Source organism: Sitophilus oryzae, unplaced genomic scaffold (genome assembly GCF_002938485.1).
Source record: "Sitophilus oryzae breed Bouriz unplaced genomic scaffold, Soryzae_2.0 scaffold_1180_pilon_pilon, whole genome shotgun sequence".
Lineage (NCBI taxonomy): Eukaryota > Metazoa > Arthropoda > Insecta > Coleoptera > Curculionidae > Sitophilus > Sitophilus oryzae.
The window spans coordinates 582,427-600,917 of NW_022145816.1; the positions used below are offsets into that span (position 1 = coordinate 582,427).

Below are 18,491 nucleotides of genomic sequence, written 5' to 3' on the forward strand. Positions count from 1 at the left end.
TCATTCGTCGAAAAATAAGTTTTTAATTTGAACGGAGCCGAAAGCGCGAACGAATGCCGTTCGCGCACGCTCAGCTCGTGCGTGCTCAAGTCTAAACGCACCATTAGGAGCACAAACTTTACTAGAATTTTTTTAATGATATTTTCACGGTAACTAAAATAATAGTTATTTTTTATACAAGACGGATCGACCGAAAAGATTAATTGAATGTGAATTTCGGGATTAAATGCAATTTTATCGTCGTGTATAAAACAATATATTTTTCCATGGCGAGTTACGTTTTAAAAAATATTCAGAAATTATTATTTCAAGGAATTTATTACGAGTGGAAAAAATATTGTGCTGGGTTGGCTTTGGTTTCTATGTAATTTGACAAATAAATAAAGCTGTCTCTTTAGTTGTCAGTTTTGAGTCAATATTTTTTAATTCTCTTTCGTGTCGATTGCTGATTGAATTGGAGCCAGAAATGGCTCAAGACGAAATACTAAGCAAATTACCAACAGATATTCAGGCTGAGGCGACAAACGCCATATATCCAAACTACTTCCTTTAAAGAATAACTTATGAAAAGAAAAACAAAAATTTTCAAAAACGGAAGCAATTAAAAAACGTGCGAGAAGAAATAAAGTTTTTAACCTATCCTCGCTGTTAAAGTATCATTTAATCTACCCTTTCGGTTAAAGTACTATTTTATCTACTATTTTTTGATAGATATAAGGCAATTTTAACAGTTGCTATGAAAATAAAATATTATTTTTTTGGTGCACCTTACTGTATAATAATAAAATTAAGGAATTGAATTTTTAATTGGCTTACCTGAGTGGTTTGTGATCCCAACCAGAAATGAATGTCCCAGAATTTTTCACCTTTTTTATTTACTCTAGTCTAGAAAGAAATAAGTATCTATTAATTGCTAGTTTTTATACCAAATCATTTCTTTAAAATTTCTCTTACATATGATCAAAATATACTTACATTAAGTACAATGTATGAATCCCCAGAGTAGAACTTTCCATATTGATTCTTTGGATAGGGCACAGGTTTGAAATCCTGAAAATAACAATTTTGTAATAAATATCTCATTGTTTAACCTTTTAAGAAGGAATAGATCGATTTAATACACTTTGAAGCTGACATTAAAACAATGAATGAGTCTCCAGAGTATTTTAGAGTCAAGAGCCTTAAAAATCTTTTAAACCATACCTAAACTTAAACTTAAAAATTATTCAAAACAAAAATAAAAATCATCTCGTTTGGATAGTTTAATCAGCACAGATAAAACTCAATTATTGTTATTAAGTGAGAGTTCTTGTCGTGTTTTGTGGTATTTTTTTTGATACTGATGATAGTAATGCCTAGTTGGCACTTGATCTATTAAATTGTAAATTACTCCCTTATATCTAAAAGGCAGATTTTCATCTATCAGTCATACTGAGGCAGTCTGACTGATTTGGTGTTAACTGAAAGACGAAAAAGTGTACATATTAACAAAATAAAAGCTTGTAATAAAACCATTATTTGTAATTGTACATTTTTTTTTGGCAGTATTATGCTAATTATCTAAATATGCTAAAAATGGTTCTACTGATAACAATATTTAACGTAGATTTATTAATGTTATAAATATGTAGTACCCATATGCTTTTATTTAATTTTCACTTATTATCATTGTTAACGGTATTTTTAAGACATTTCTATATAAAAATGCTAAAATCAGAAAAGTGTCAAAAGCATCAAAAATAAAATACAGAGTAGTTTTAAATTAGCAATAAATATGTGTTTCTTTCTCGAAAATGTTTATTTTTATTTTAAAACAAATTGGTAAAACCAAATGATTCAATTATCTTTACACGCGAAGTGATATAGTACATACTTCTTAGTAGGTCTCAAACCTCAGAAAAACCACAAAAGATTAATATCATTTAAAAGAAAGAGTTTCACAACAAAGTTCCATTAAAATTTTTATCTAGAATCAATAGAAGAGCCAATAAACACGCTCTTAAAATTTACATTCAAAATCTGACAAATTTTGTATCGCACCTGAGGCTGATTCAGCGTTGCCAGAATTGAAAGATTTCCTTCAATATGAAGAATTTTACAGTCAAATTTGGTCGATTGAGGGTTTGAAGGATTTGTATTCAAAAAGAAGACAATATGAAGGTTTTTGGCAGTTTTTCAGAATAAAAATTATTAAAATATGTAGTAGAAGTATTTATTATTTTTCCTACATCTATTTTTTCACTTTAACGGTGTTTAATTAAGGATTCCTCAGTTTAAAGCAATGCCGCTGTCAAAAAGTCCGCAATTCGAAAGATTTTAACATTTAACAAAAAAATAATAGATACATTTTTATCTTTCAACACATCTTATTACACACATACCATAACTAACCCAAAAGTTCTTTGTTGAAAAGAAATAAACTGGTAAACGGAAAACATATCTAATAAGTCAGCTGGTCATGGCGTCTTGCACGATTAATTATTTTCGGTTCAAGCAGTCATTGCAAGCAATGATTTTTTTGAAACATACTATATAATACTGCTGTCGGGTATCTATCACAGCATTTTTGATCGTGTTATTTTTTGAATAAAAAGTTTATTTAAATACATCAGTATCAAATCAAAAATTACCGGAAATAAGTTTTAAAAATGTTTCTCCTAATTAGAAAATAAGTAAAATACACGATATTTTGTGATTTTTCACAAAATCTGGAATTTTTTGTGTTTTTTGTGAAGGAATATGAAGTTTTTTAAGGCTCAGTTGAAAAAATTCGCTCGAAAATGTCTGGCAACACTGGGCTGATTGACAGGACGGAACTGAAGCCTGACTGACCGTATCGCACGATGTGAATAAGCCTTTATAATTATTGGACTGGTCACAAAAAATACAAAACATTTTTTTCTAAGAACATTTTTCACATAATTAGAAAGTGGCACCACTAAAATTTGGCAGAGATTTTTTAACTCTCCGAAAAAACTACACAGCATTCGTTATTCATTATTTTGTTTGAATATATATGTAGATGACATAAATTCTCTAAAAGCATTTTGTTTAATGATTTTTCCTGTGTTTTTCATATAGATATTTTCGAAAAAGTGACAATAATATAAAAAATTAAAGATAAATCTGCTGATAAAGTGTGTGTATATCACGTGTTTTGTGGTGTATACTTGTATTTGCGGCAAATTGCAGGTGTTAAATAGTTTATTATTAAACAAGATAAGTAATCTTTATGGTAAACATAGGTACGCAGAGATCACCAATGGCTGAAATATACAGGGTTGTTCACCACATACGACACGGAGTATTGTAGCTAAACGATTAGATTTTTACAAATTGTAGGTTTTAGGTTCGTCGAAGGACTATTAGAGCTACAATTTCAAAATATTTTTACAAGATACAGAGTGTCCTAAATAAGTAAAAAATATTATATATTTTTTTAAATGGATTTCAATATATATATTTTTTTAAATGGAACACCCTGTATATTATTCTATTTTTAGATTCTACGACTGAAATAAAGGTAAATTTGATTAAGGTTTATCGCACTTAAACCTTACCGTTTTTGAAATATTTTCAATTTTGTGAAATTGCAGTAAAAAAATTAAGGCTTTATTTCTCCAAGAGTATTAAAGGTTTTAATAATAATAAATATTTTCTGAAGATTATTTATTGATCAGGTATTATGTTGCAATAATAAAAATTATACTACCTTATACAGAGTGTTCAAAAAATTATATTAAATAATTACTAGCTTGCAACGGCGATAACTTGTTTAATTTAAATGGAACACCCTGTATATTTTATGTGAATCAGATGCACAATTTAATTGTCTATCAAATTGTAATATACAATTTTTTACCTATTTCTTCAAATTTTCGTAGAAAATGCATTTTCTTATTATTTAGACCTCATTTATTACTATACCCATGGAATATTGACATTTTAGATTTTTTTAAAGCAACATACGTACAAAATATACAGGTGGTTAAAATAATAATATTGCTAGCCCATTTGTTTACAAAAAGAAAACTATTTAAATCTTTGTAAAAAAGGATACCTACTAATAAAATTATTAATATACTCCGCCTATTATTTCCGCCTAACAATTAATTAATTACATACTTAATTGTTTTAATTATAAGTGATTCTAAATAAATGAGGATTTGACTTAAAAATCAATACAATAATAAGTTATGAAAATGAACGTCTCTGTTGTTATAAATAAGCATTTGTCACTTTGGTGTTACTTTTTACCACACTGTCAAATACACATACAAAATTCAGTTTTCTAGTATTTTGGAGCAATTATTATTAATCAACGTAAACAGTCAATTAATGTAGTTTAAATACTGGGATTATATTAATTGGTGCTATTTAACAAATAATATTTAAACAGTTTTTCTTATTTTTTTAATGTAATAAGCGAATTATATCGACACTATTAGTATCTGTTTGGTATCTGGTACTCTTTTTGAAAATTTGTTTACATTTTTAAAAATAATCTAAAATGTTATTATTCCATGGGTATAGTGATAAATGAGGTCTAAATTATAAGAAAATGCTACTTTTACGAAAACTTGAAGAGATAGGTAAAAAATGATATAATACAATTTGATAGACAATTAAATTGTGCATCTGATTCTCCTAAAATATACAGGGCGTTCCATTTAAATTAAACAAGTTGTTGCCGTTTAAAGTTAGTAATTATTTAATATAAATTTTTGGACACTCTGTATAAGGTACTAAAATTTTTATTATTGCAACACATATCTGATCAATAAATAATCTTCAGTAAATATTTAGTATTATAAACTTTAATACCCTTGGAGAAACAAAGCCTTAAATTTTTTACTGGAATTTCATAAAATTGAAAATATTTCATAAACGGTAAGGTTTAAGTGTGATAAACCTTAATCAAATTTACCTTTATTTCAATCGTACAATCCAAAAATAGAATAATATACAGGGTGTTCTATTTAAAAAAATTCAACTATAATATTTTTTACTTATTTGGGACACTCTGTATCTTGTAAAATAATTTTCAAATTGTAGCTCTAATAGTCCTTCAACGAACCCAAAACTTACAATTTGTAAAAATCTAAGTAATTGTTTAGCTACAATACTCCGTGTCGTATGTGGTGAACAACCCTGTATAGTTGAAATTTTCACTTATAATATCACAAGAGCTTAAATTATTTTCGGAAATTTTTTTGAGGGTACGAATATTTTGAAAATTAATTAATAATAATTATTATTAATAATTTTCCTAAAATATTCGTGCCCGAAAGAAAATTTCCAGGAATAATTTAAGCTTGCGTGGTATTCGGTAAGAAAATTTCACACCTAAATTTGAAAAAAAAAATATTAATCCAACATGACATTTTAAAATAATTTCAATTTGTTAATAATATTAACAAATATTATTATATTTTTAATTAGTTACATCAAATGCTAAAACTCAAATGGGTAATATTTCAATATATAGACATTGTAGTTCATTCACATTATGATTGTAGATCTTATGTTTACCTTTTCAACTGTCAAAAAATTTCCACTAAAGTTTCGTGGCGCCTCGAAAAAATTTCCGGAAATTTTTTCAGTTGCCATGGTAACTAGTCAACATTAAAGCATGTTATTGGTTGAAAAGTAGAGGTGTGAAATTTTCGGGCGAATTTCGTCAAAGGAACCTTAAAAAAACTTAATATTCTTTCAATTTAACAAAATAATCTTCTGAAAAATCACCAAATTTCGAGTATTTTATCTATGTTTTAATCTGTAACAGTATCATGTTTTTGCCAAGGACCCTTCGATTTTTCCCTTCATTAAAACTAATAATATACAAATAACTATCAAAGCAAAAGCTTTGAAGGCGGGTAAAAGGACAAATAACTCACAATCTTTTTTAAGCATTAAAATTTAAATTAAACAACTTAAAGATTGTGAGTTATTTGTCCTTTTACCCGCCTTCAAAGGTTTTGCTTTGATAATATGTTCTCACACTGGGTTAGAGAACGTTTAGTTTTACAAATAACTATTTGCTTTAATTTGAAGAAAATAAACCGTATTACAGCGCATGTAATTAACTCTAAACAATCTTTTAGCACAGCTATTAAATCTGTTAATAAACTTAGGTATCGACTGTTTACTTTTAATTAGAACGTTGAGTTTGGCGTTGATTCACCAATTGTAAACTTACGAAATCGGTCATAAATACCAACATTTTTAGTACCTGTATCGCTTTTATTTTTTTTAGTTAAAAAAATAATCGTTTACTCAATATTATATATATACACTTAATATTTTACGGAAAAAATCAAAAAATAAAAGTGACATAAAAATGAAGGATGGCCTTTTTTGAAAAACCATATTTTTGAAGAGGATTTTGAAGATTTAAAAGAGATTTTTTAAAGCTAACACTTGATTCAAAATTGTGTTATGGTATGCTCAAACCCTTAGCTCAAACCCAAGTGGATGTGTAACAATTCCTAGAAAGGTGGAGAATATTTTAATTTAAATTATAAATTTCCTAAAAGGGTGGAAATAAATTGTATCTAATTTTAGAATGTGGTTAATTCGAGGTTAATTCACTATATTTTCGTCAAGGAAATCAGTCTTCTATAGTAATAAAACATGATTCTTTTTGTTATTTCCACATTAAGTATGGATACTTTCCACATACTTAATTACAATTTCTAGCAAACTCTTAATTATACCTGAAATTACACCAGAGTGATTCAAGCTTTGTTACCAGTTTTTGAAGGTTGAATGAGAATATCCTTTTATCTAACTATATCGTTACAAGCAGATTTTACTAAACGATTGGTATAAATAAAGAATAGTTTAACAACAATACAATTAATCAGTCGCAAAAAAAAACAGTTGTTTTAAATATGTATAATTTTGTTTAGAAACCAAATGGAAGTTTTGTAAAAAATATGTTTTAAATGGTGTAACCTAAATTTCAAGACAATTTTTTCCCATTTTTTGAAAATAGATTTGTGTATCTGGAAACTTTCTATCTTTTTTAATCTTTCTATAACTTTAGTGTTAATTTTTGACAAGTTTTATGTCAATTTTTGGCAAATATCGTCTAGAGACAGACCTCGCCAAAAGTATCATCGACTGTCATTCTCCAACCGTCTCTGACTTCGTTTTTTTTTTATCATAAACCTTTGTAGAAAAAATAAAAATTATAAAATATAAGCGATACCAATTAAACTTTTAATTACGTAATCGAGAACGCAATTTTTTAATTTGTTGTTGCCAGCCATGAACATAGTCGGCGCCGGGCTCACTACCTGAAATTTAAATTTCCCGCTGGGGATTCAGGTGGTAGCTCTGCTGTAAAAAATGTCTAGTTGCTACATTTATTTATTTATTTCCTGACATTTTGATTCATTTTGACCCTTTGGTTTTGTATTACTGAGTTTTTGGTTTAAATGAATTGTGTTGTGATACTTTAAGCTGAAAAATTTTTACTAGCGGACCTTGCAGTCGAACATTGTTCTTTTTGGAACCTCTATAAGTACGAACTGTACATGACAGCTTAATAGCCGTTAAAAAAACTCATCGCAACCTTATTAGAATACTTTGAACGGGAAAGCAGTAGTAACGGCCCTTTATGTCCCTTAAGTGCTGTTAAGAAGGTGAGTTTTAAGTTTTATTGATGTAAATAATCACTGTTTATAAATTTATAATTAATTTATTTTTGTTTCCTATAATATTGTGATTATAGGAAAATATGTAAACGTTAATCAAGCTTAATAACGTGACTAAAAGTTAATTTAGTATGATCTACAAACAAAATTCTGTTTTTTAAAGGTCACATTCAGTATTTTTTTAATTGGCTGTATTTTATGATGAGTTTTTTTAACTAATCTACATAATATATAAAATGCTAATGTTTATCTGTGTCGTCTCTACTGAAGTAACGACTTGCTCTAGAAAGTTGCTTTTTTTACTAAAAGGTAGCTAATTGGCTCTTCTAAAAACTGTCGTCGCCGGATTTTTTGTTTTTCATTTAATTAAACAAAAAATAAAAAGTATTTTTTTTCGTGATGTGGTGGCGGATGCGCCGGGCTTCAACTAGTCATAAATAAAAAGATAGACTAGATGGTTTGCAATATTCAGAATTAGTCAATATTAGATACATTATTTATTTTCACACCGTCAAATGAAAAAAAAATCGGTGTTGATTTATAATAACAAAATACCACAAAACATGGGGTATTTTGTATCATAAATCAACACAGCTTTAATCCAACTTTATAGTTTGATAAACATTTTCTATTCCCAAAATCGATTTGTTCAGTAATTAGTGGATTTTTGAAAATAATTGTATAAATAATATAAAAATCCATTATTCCCAAAAAGACCTGGTTTATAAATCCAAAAGAAGAAAAAAAAGAAAAAAAAAAAAAAAAGAAAAAAAAGAGAAAGAAAAAAAAAGAAAAAAACCAAAAAAAAAGAAGAAAAAAAGAAAAAGAAAAACAAAAAAAGAAAAAAAAAGAGAAAGAAAAAAAAGATAATAAAAAGAAAAAAAGACTTTGTCTTTTTTCTTCTTTTGGATTTGTATAAGGGGTAAAATAAAAATTAAAAAAAAACATTCCATGATCATAAATCAACACAGCTTTAATCATAGGCTTTAATTCAACTTGATGGTTCCTTAAGTATTTTCTATTCCCAAAATCGATATTTGTTTAGTATTTATTGGATTTTTGAAAATTATATTTTTGAAAGTAAAAAAAAATAAAAAAAAAACAAACATTCGATGTTAGATATAAGTAACTAGTTGGTAACTAGCAATTAATGAAATGCTCAACGTTGTGTCTTTTATTAAAAAGGGGTAATACACACAATTCTGATGTCATTTGTAAGGTATGCAGTACAAATCTTAGTACCTACACAAAAACAAAAGGGTAAAAACTTTTTCAGCTGCCTTTAATTTTCCCTAAAAGTAAAGTCACTCCGTTTGATTACAGCGTCAGGGAAGAATATCGTCATACGACAACCACACAATAACAGTGATTTAAAATGACAGACAAAAATTCTCACTGTTTGTCACACAACGTGTTTTAGCTATAGGGTTCAGATCTGTCGAACATGCTGGGCAGGTCACAGTAGTATATAAAAATATAAACAATAATCACAACAGCCACCTCGGCATATTGAAAAATAAGATATGATAATAGAAAAAAACTGCAAATTGTTGGTGGCAAGTTCATTTCGCTCTTAAAAATTAACCAAAGCACGTATATTCTTATTTACATGACCAAAAAATAAAATGCTCTGGAGACATGGTTCAGACCGAAAAATATCGTTTTAGGGAAACTTTCTCATGAGATTATTACACAGGATATTTAAAATTTAGGGTAAAAAACAACCCTTCGATTAACCCTGTATAATAATCCAAACACTAAAATTTATAAAAAAATGAGTTTACGAATTACAGTTGATATGTTCATACACAATTTGCTAAAAAAATCATGAAAATAAGACTAAAAATATAACACTTTAACACTTTAAATCTGACAAAAAAAAATCCGTTGCGTTTTTTTTGCATCTGAGTGTGAGTGTACATTACATGATATACAGAGTGAGTCTTAAATAAGTGCAAATATATTTGGTTGTATAATATTTCGACCCCAGAAACACGTCTATGACGTTTTTTTCACGAAAATTTATATGAAAATTGGATTTTTTTTTAGTTTTTAGTTAAAAATAGTATATTGTCTTATTAGGAGTAAAAATGACACTTTTTGTGGTGAGACTGTACGTTTACGAGGCATACAACCGAGGCACAAAAAGTCATTTTTACTCCTAATAGGACATGCTATTTTTTTTCAAATGCGACAAATAAGTTTTTAAACAATTTCTCAAAAGTTCCAAATAATATAAAAAAATTTAAAAGTCATACCGTGTATGTAATTGTATATGGAGAAACTATGGTTACGCTCGTTGAATTTGACACTTTATGTCAGTTTAATAATATATTTTCGTACTTTTATGCCTTGGCGTGACTTTTTTATATTGTCAATTTGTCAATCATGTCGCAAAAAATAATACTTTTGTGACGTTTGAAAAAAAAAACATAATTTCTTAATAATATGGCAACATATTGGTAGTAAATTAAAGTTTACAAGAAGGAAAACTCAGAAAAGATCCAAGATCCAGTGGTTCTCAAAATTTAAACAAAAAATCATTTTTTTGGAAATTTTCAAAGTAAAATAGCTCGGTTATTTTGGACTTATTTGAAAAACGGTAAAGATAAAATACCAAAAAAAAACCTAAAGCAATTCTCCACTAACCTCGATTCTCCATATCTCCAGGCCGGGGTTCTTGCCGGCATTGGCGAAAGCCGGTTCCATGCTGACTTGTCGCTGGGGGGAACGCTGTCGGGCAACTGTCGAAGCCGCCGAGGTCTCCATCATCAGGTGGGCCGCGGTGACTAGGAGAGGCAGCGCGAAGGCGCCGAGACGCATGGGGGACGCTTGGCGTCGCTGGACGGCGAAGGCCATCATCGTGACTTGGGGGAGAGAAAAGAACAATATATTAAACTAGCGTGTACCCGCGACTTCGTTCGCGTCGAATTAGTCAATTGTAGTGGTGATGATAAAGCAAAACAAGAATTTCCATTAACATACAAACTGGATAAAATTTCCTCACATTTATGTCAGCATGAGAAAAAACAATATGGCGATATTATTATATATAACTTGGTAATATTTGAGGGATAGTTTCATCTATTTGGAATTTGACTTTCGAAAAATCCGTTTGCCAAAAATAAGCTTTTTACATCAAGCAGTTTAAGCAGAATCGTGGTTAATCAATTGCCCAACTTTTTGGAACACCCTGTATGATTTTTTAAAAAATTTCAAAATATGTAAAAACACAAAATAAATTATGCGTGTCCAAATGTTTTCCCGAAAGACTAACCGTTTTTTAAATAACAAATATTGTAATATATGAGGGGCGTTTTCACCTTCTTGGAATTTGAGATTCGAGAAACCCCTCCTTATTGAACCTCTACACCCCACAGTCAATCCGTTTGCCAAAAATCAGCTTTAAACGTCAAGCACTTTAAGCAGAATCGTGATTACTCAACGGTCATATTTTATGAAACACCCTGTATAAATTTTTAAAAAATCTTAAAATATGTAAAAAACAAAATAAAATATACGCGTTTAAGCATTTTTTCGGAAACTTGGCCGTTTTTTAAATAAAAAATTTTATAATATTTGAGGGGTGGTTTCACCCCCTTGGAACTGGAATTTCGAAAAATCCCCTCTTATCGAACCTCTACATCCTAGAATCAACCTGTATGCCAAAATTGAGCTTCTTACGTTGAGTGATTTGAGCAGGATCGTGTTTAATGCTAATATTTAAGGTGTTATTTTTGCACCTATAAAGAAGATTAATTTAGGTGTTATTTTTGCACCTAAGAGAAATACCTACTTCATAGGAATGGATTGTCCTCAACATCTTAACTTTTGAGATACAGGATGGTAAAATTTTCTAAAATAAACTTTTTTTCATTATAATTCCGGTGTTATCTGGGGGCACAACAATGCCACCGCCAAGTCGAACCAGCCGTACCATCCTTTTCTCGAAGGTATCAGCGGCACTTTTGATCACCCTATAACTTCGTTGAGGATAAAGCAAGAATTTTAATTTTCACTACACATGAAGACATTTTTTTAAATTACCAAAGTTAAATAACTCGGTTATTCTCAATTTATTTAAAAAATGGTAAAGAGAAAATATATTTCTTTTGGCCAGATCTACCACCCCTTAAAATATCTGCACTTATTTCTGGTACACCCTGTATAATAATAGATTTTTCAAGCACTTTACATTCTGTTAATTTTCTTTCTTTTTTTTACATATCACCCTTATTTCACTTACCGTAACAAGATCTATTAGTCTTTGTATCTCACCAAAACACACTCACAACTTTATTTCCTTCGTGATAATAGGCCTCAGTTATAGCACTGACCACCGATGACCATCGAATGATCTCATAAACAAACACAAGGTGCTCTTATAGATTTGACCCAGAAGGTTAACACAACAACGGCGGACGCTGTGTTGATAAATAAATGCTCGAAATCGTAGAAAATCATAATAATATTATAATCAAGACGGCCGAATACGCTGATTCCAGTGGCGGGTATAGTGGGAGGGCCAAAGGGAGTCATTGCCCCAAGTAGCGTGATGTCCAACTGAGAATTATTTTGGACCAAGTCCAAAATATCAATTATTGTGTGAAATACAGATTTAAAAGTTGTCGTTGATTATTTTGTATAGGCTTGGTGGATTTTCCGCCGGTGCTGCCACCATCGGAGAATGTCGTAAACAACCGGTATATACAAATACACACGAATTTAAATAGCGAGTATACAAAAAATATATTATATAATTATTCTAAAAGTGTTTGGAAGTATAATTTGTGGAAATTCTAAAAATAAAAATAAAAAAGTAAATATTTTGGTATCTTCGGAAGGTGTAACTTGTATTATAATTTAATATTTCAGTTAAAAAAACTTTTTAGATGAGTTAAACTACAGTAGCGAGCATAGTTTTTTTTAACATCGGAACTGCGTGAAATACCTACAGAGCCGAAAACTTCTGATTTCTGCCGTATCAAGCGCTGCGGTCGGAATTTTTAAAATCAACTGAAATGTACCAAGCTTATATACCGACCAAAGACTCTACGTTGCCAACACGGTATATTTAGTAAAAAGAAATCAATCAACAATTATTTGTTTTATACTTATTTATATAATTTTTATTAACATCTCTAGATTTACTCATTTTTCAAAGACTGCACCCTCTATAACCCGCCACTGGTTTGTTCTAAGAACTCTTAAATGTTTGTTACATCATTTTTAGGAGAATTTCTCTTTTTATTTTCGTTTGGCAAAACCTCATTTTGTGTTATTATTTACGTGACTATTTTTTTATATTAATTTACGTTAAAATCTGTAACATTGAAAACAATAAAATAATTCAAACATTAGCAAAAAAGTTAAAAATTGTCAGTTATACTAAATTTTGATAATGCAGATAGATCTGAGAATCTATTCAAAATTTTACAGAAATTGCCTTTTTTTGGAAATTTTGTTAATTAATATATCAATAATTTAAAGCATATACTCGTATAAACAAGTATCAACGAGTAGTATTATTAACACACTTTTTCTATTAAATAATAGAGGATAGCATACCTCTAAGGTTCAATATTAAACAGGGTGAGTCTTAAGTAAGTGTAAATATTTTTAGGGACGGTATATTTCGGGCTCAAGTTTCGTTTAGCCGAAATCAGTTACATAGAATATCGGTTTATAGGATGATTCTATACAAGAAAACTAGCACTACATAATTTGATTTTTGCCGCGGAAATTCTTTGTTTTTGAGTAAACTCGAATTTTTAATTTTTCTATTATTAACTAAAATTTAAAACTTTACGGTGTTTTTAAAAGTTTTTTTCATTATTGAATGAGGTAAAAACATTTAATTCAACGATGTGAACTAATTTTTATTCAAAAATATATTTTTATCACAATAATTTTCATTGATTTTTCCGGATTTAGAAGTGCCGAAATGCGATAGAAAGATAAAAACTACATATTTTTGTTTGATTAATAATTTGCTATAACTTTTCTATATAACTATTTCCGCGGAAATCTATCATAAGGGCGGTGTAATGGAAAATCTTCAATATTTCGAAGTTTTCCATAGTATTCTCTACTTTTTTGCATACTTTCGGTTTGGTTTGGTTTGGTTGTTTTAATTGGATTTGGTCGTAGTGGGTTTAGTTGGCTTGGTTTGATTTGGTTGTTTTTTTAGGGTTTGGTTTGGTTTAGTTGTCGTTTTTATGCTTTATTGACAATTTTTTTTAAATTTTCGCATTTATTGACCATAGCGATATTAAGTTGATAAGAATAGATATTATTCATTGATCTGTGTCAAAGGTCGGGAAGAAGATCACTGCATAGTGGTGAAAAAAGGCATTTCCGCGGATTTTCATTTTTGTATCGGTGCTTAAAAATAAGTCTACATTATAAAATAATATTAATTTTTTATATATCTCATTTCGTTACTTCTAAACCCTATTCAAAAAAATGGCAACATCGCATTTCCGCGGAAGTTCATTTTCGTATTCGTATTTACAAAGACGTCTAAAATATGGAATAACATTAATTTTTCATGTATGTCATTTCGTTACTTTTAAACCGCATTCAAAAAATGGTGACGTATTTCCGCTGCAAATTTTTTCCAGTAATATACTCCCTGAAGTACCTAAATGACAAAAAATTGTTTTTTTCTTTTTTAACAGATTTCGGCTAAACGAAACTTGGCCCATATTTCGACCCCAGAAACACGATTATGAGCTTTATTTCGCGAAAAAAGAAATTTTGAAAATTTTAAATTTTTTGAAAAAAATTTTGGATTTTTTTTAGTTAAAAATCATAATTTCTTTATAATATGGCAACATATGTAGTAGATTAAATTTACAAGAAAAAAAAACATAAAAATTTTGAGAACCACTGAATCGATTTTCAAAATTTAAGGAAAAAATCATTTTTTGGAAATTTTCAAAGTAAATAACTCCGTTATTTTTGACTTATTTGAAGAATGGTAAAGAGAAAATATGTTTCTTTTATCGAGATCTAGCAGCCCTCAAAATATTTGCACTTATTTAAGACTCACCCTCTAAAAATTTCATTCAGGCATAGCATATTTTTTCGGCACAAGTTTTTTAAATAAAATTAAAAGAAATCATACAATTTAAAAAAAATGTGTTTCTCCATCTTTGGAACAATTGTTTATTTGTTTAATATATCTGATTTGAATGTTAACAATGTAGCAAAATAGTTTAACAACAATAATCGGGCAACAATATTATCAACAAATTGCTACTTCGGTCAATACATTTTTCAAACAATCGTTTTACCGCTTTTTGTTTTAAAAAAACAATTCTGGGTCTGTAAGTTATGCAACCAATAATACACTACAAATAAACGCAGATCTAACAAGTATTTTAATTTCTATTTGAAACTCTTATTGGATGCTTTCAATAATAAAAAGCTTTTCTCTCTAAAAAAATTCTATTCTAGGAAATTTGATTTGATAATTATACATATATCAATAATCATATATTATATTAATTATTTTGATAAAACTTTTCGATATATACCGGGTGAGCCAACGATAGAGTAAAGCCCATTATCTCATTTGTTTCGAGGTTTACAAAAAAAATGTTAAATATAAAAGTTATAGGGAAGGTTAAATTAAAAATAGTACACATTTTAAAATTATTACAGGGTATACTGAGTGCTTCAAAAAAGTGTGGCGGATATAACATGTTCTTTTTTAAATACACACCCTATTTTTTATTTTAATTTTAGATTCTGGGAAAAATTCACCTTTCAAAAAATACTTTCAATTCACACACTTTCAATTCATTTAAAAAAAACTCTTCAACTCTGTATGCAAGCCCTATACTAATTTTAAAATGTGTATCTTAACTTATTTTTCTACAACTTTTATATTTAACACATTTTTTGTATACCTCGAAACAAATGAGATATAATGGACCTTACTCTATCGTTGACTCACCCTGTACAAACATTATAAACGCCGTAAATATCTATAAATAAAATTCATACAAATTTTAATGTTGATAACTGATTAAATAAAACTATTATAATTCATTAAAATTGATTTTATTTCTATTAATCTGTAGATATATAAAAATAATTCAATAAATATAGGTACTATTTTAAACAAACCACTTGCTTATTACATTACAAAAAATACTGTTAGAATTGCGTTAGTTTATAATAATACTGTATGTAAATATACAATACTGATTTTTTAAATTCACTTTCACACAATCATTATAGGAATATCCCTAGTAATTAACAATTTCTTAAAAATATATTTTTTTTGGACTAGAAAAAAAAAAAAAAAAAAAAAAGTATACAAAATAATATTTTATATAAAATCGCATATATATATGAGTATAAAAAAAACTTTTTTTTTTTTTGTGTAAAATACTGACGTTTTTAACATTAACAATCCCTATGCAAGCTTAATTAATGTAAAAAATTGCACTTTTTAAAAAACAATCTCATATTATAATACTGATAAATATAAAAAAAAAAAAAAAACAAGTTTGTATAAATTTATTTAAAATATATCATTTTTTTTTTTTAATTTAAGAAATAAATAAAGCTGGTAAATAATTTTTTTGAGAAGCACCTTTGGATTTAGTTTTTTGTTATTTGACACTAACACAGAATTTTTAACTTCATTTTGTTGTACGGAATTTTTTTTTTCAGTCGAGAACTGGAGACGGTCCTGTCTTTTGATGTACTTTCTTGATTCTCCGTGATGTCATTATTACCACTACCTTCTAAGAATTCTAAAATACTTATACTTTAGTATATTTAAAAAAGAAATTATAATAAAATTTAACTACCTATTGGATCTTCATCCTCATCATCGGATGGACTGATTTTATTACAGTAGTCTTTGATACAGTACAATATTTCCACAAAAATTTGCTATAATACAGTCTTTGAATTGGTTGGGCTCGCATGATCTGCTTAAAATTCTATTTCCTTGTTCTAAAATAGTGTGAATTTATACGGGGAAAAAAAATATTGAAACTTTTTTACTAACCACTCCTAGATATCTTACAACTTTTGTCGTTGTCACACTCTTTCTGATATCTTTTATCTTCAATTTCAAATTCAGTACAAGGCAGGTCATCTTCGTTTCCACAAACGTAACATTTTATGCAGGAAGTCGTATCCACTAAAAGATCTTTTTATAAAACACACACTTATAAATGTATTTTGAAACTCAACCTAAGTAAAAGAAATAAAAAATAAACCTCACTATCTGTGAAAAATACCACCTTCCCATGTTAGTAGTGCGGTTCTTTCACGACTATTAGCTCTGACATAAGCTAATTTAAATAAATACTCAAATTAATTAAAGCTTGAAGACTGCGAAATTGCAGGAAATCCATAGAAAACGTCACTGTTGATCTCTTGGGAAGAGGCAAGGGGGACATTATTGCAAACAGATCAATACAACTCGCATCGTTTCGGCACAAACGCCTCAAAAAGGCGACACATAAATTATATTTAATTATTTCACGGTGGATTAGTCGTTCGCCATATCGATAAAAGGTATTTAAACGCGCTCAAGTGTTGTGTAATTACGTAATTTGATGCATATTTGATGTTTTTATAACTCGATTCTTGTTGACAAATTTTTTGACAATTATCGATCTACTAACAGGAATCTTCAGAATTGTTGTTCTCATATCGACTGATAGAGGGCGCCATAATATATTAGTTACCATATTTAAAATGTCTAGATGTCGCTTAAAGTCAAATTATATTGATGAATATATCTGTGAAAATTAAACTTCCTCTATTGTCCAATAGAGGACACTACAACAATAAGTACCTCTCATATTAAATAGAGGTCGCATCTAAAATAATAGATTTCTCTATCAGCAACGTTTCTCTATCTCTAAAGAGAGGGCGCCACACGTTTTAGTACGACTTGCTATAGATAGATGTCGCCATTATAAAAAAATAAGGCTGTGTTTAACTGGTTGCCTGTATATGATTGTATAAATTACTTCTTTTGATTTAAATTTTATCTAATTACTAATCAAATTTTGCCTAAATTATCGGTTTCGCGATCCAAGTTGTTATATAAAATTAATAATACTTCATTATACCTTAATATAGTTTATAAAAGCTTTTAAATCTGTTCGACTTATTTTAATTAAATACAGGCAAATTCATTTTAAAAATAACGAATTTTTATGTAAAATAAATATCTAAAATAGAGCAGCAATTTTTGATACCCCTGTTATTACATTAAAGGAAGCAATCAAAGTTTTCAGTAAAGTTTATTTCCCTGGCTTTAAAGTCGGCACCAGATTAATTGAAAAATAATGCTACAGGGGTGTTGATAATCTTTTTTATTTTATAGCATGCATATTTAAATATCTTTAAATATCTCAAAAACCAAAGCTTGTAAACGTATTTAACCCTATTAATAAATACCTTATTTTGTCAGGGCCCAAATTGAAATATAAATTACCGGGTATTCCATAAGAAAAAAATACCAACTTTGATTGTGGATCTTATTTCTGACATACCCTGTTAACATTTTAAAATAGTTTTGAACTGTGCCCTTTGCCTTCCCACATATACCCATAAAGTATTTTGTTTCTACATCTTTTCCGTTTTCGTTATAATCAACCGAGGCGATGAGATGGGCGCCATTCCTATATATTAAAAAGGTTAAATAAAAAAATACATTACTTATAATTAGAGGATTTATTTGGTTCTTGGCTTATTATTACAATTATATTTTAAACGTTTTTTGTACAATAATTTAATAAAATACTTCGTTATAAAAAAATCTTCCGCTCATTTTCAATACAATACCTA

At 28.6% G+C, this 18,491-nt stretch overlaps 1 protein-coding gene and 1 long non-coding RNA gene across 2 annotated transcripts; both read right to left on the reverse strand.

Annotated features, from left to right (window-relative positions):
- Nucleotides 1-768: 768 nt before the first annotated feature.
- LOC115891395 (gelsolin-like) lies at nt 769-12,068 on the reverse strand. Its single transcript, XM_030911842.1, has 4 exons — nt 11,908-12,068; nt 10,311-10,528; nt 976-1,050; nt 769-885 (listed from the first exon to the last, which is right to left on the reverse strand). The coding sequence occupies exons 2-4, from the start codon at nt 10,521-10,523 to the stop codon at nt 769-771; spliced, it is 405 nt and encodes a 134-aa protein (XP_030767702.1). The 5' UTR covers nt 10,524-10,528; nt 11,908-12,068.
- Nucleotides 12,069-16,566: 4,498 nt separating this feature from the next.
- On the reverse strand, nt 16,567-16,993 carry LOC115891376. The gene is made up of 3 exons (XR_004051829.1): nt 16,881-16,993; nt 16,693-16,827; nt 16,567-16,637 (listed from the first exon to the last, which is right to left on the reverse strand). It is a non-coding gene; the product is annotated as an uncharacterized LOC115891376 (long non-coding RNA).
- Between the last annotated feature and the right edge of the window lie 1,498 nt (nt 16,994-18,491).

Excerpts from the sequence above, each read along its gene's own strand:
- LOC115891395 (XM_030911842.1), bottom strand. The coding sequence starts at position 10,523 with ATGATGGCCTTCGCCGTCCAGCGACGCCAAGCGTCCCCCATGCGTCTC. Across the intron at positions 1,051-10,310 it reads TGGAGATATGGAGAATCGAG|GATTTCAAACCTGTGCCCTA; the intron begins GTTAGTGGAGAA and ends TGTTATTTTCAG. Across the intron at positions 886-975 it reads ATTCATACATTGTACTTAAT|ACTAGAGTAAATAAAAAAGG; the intron begins GTAAGTATATTT and ends ATTTCTTTCTAG.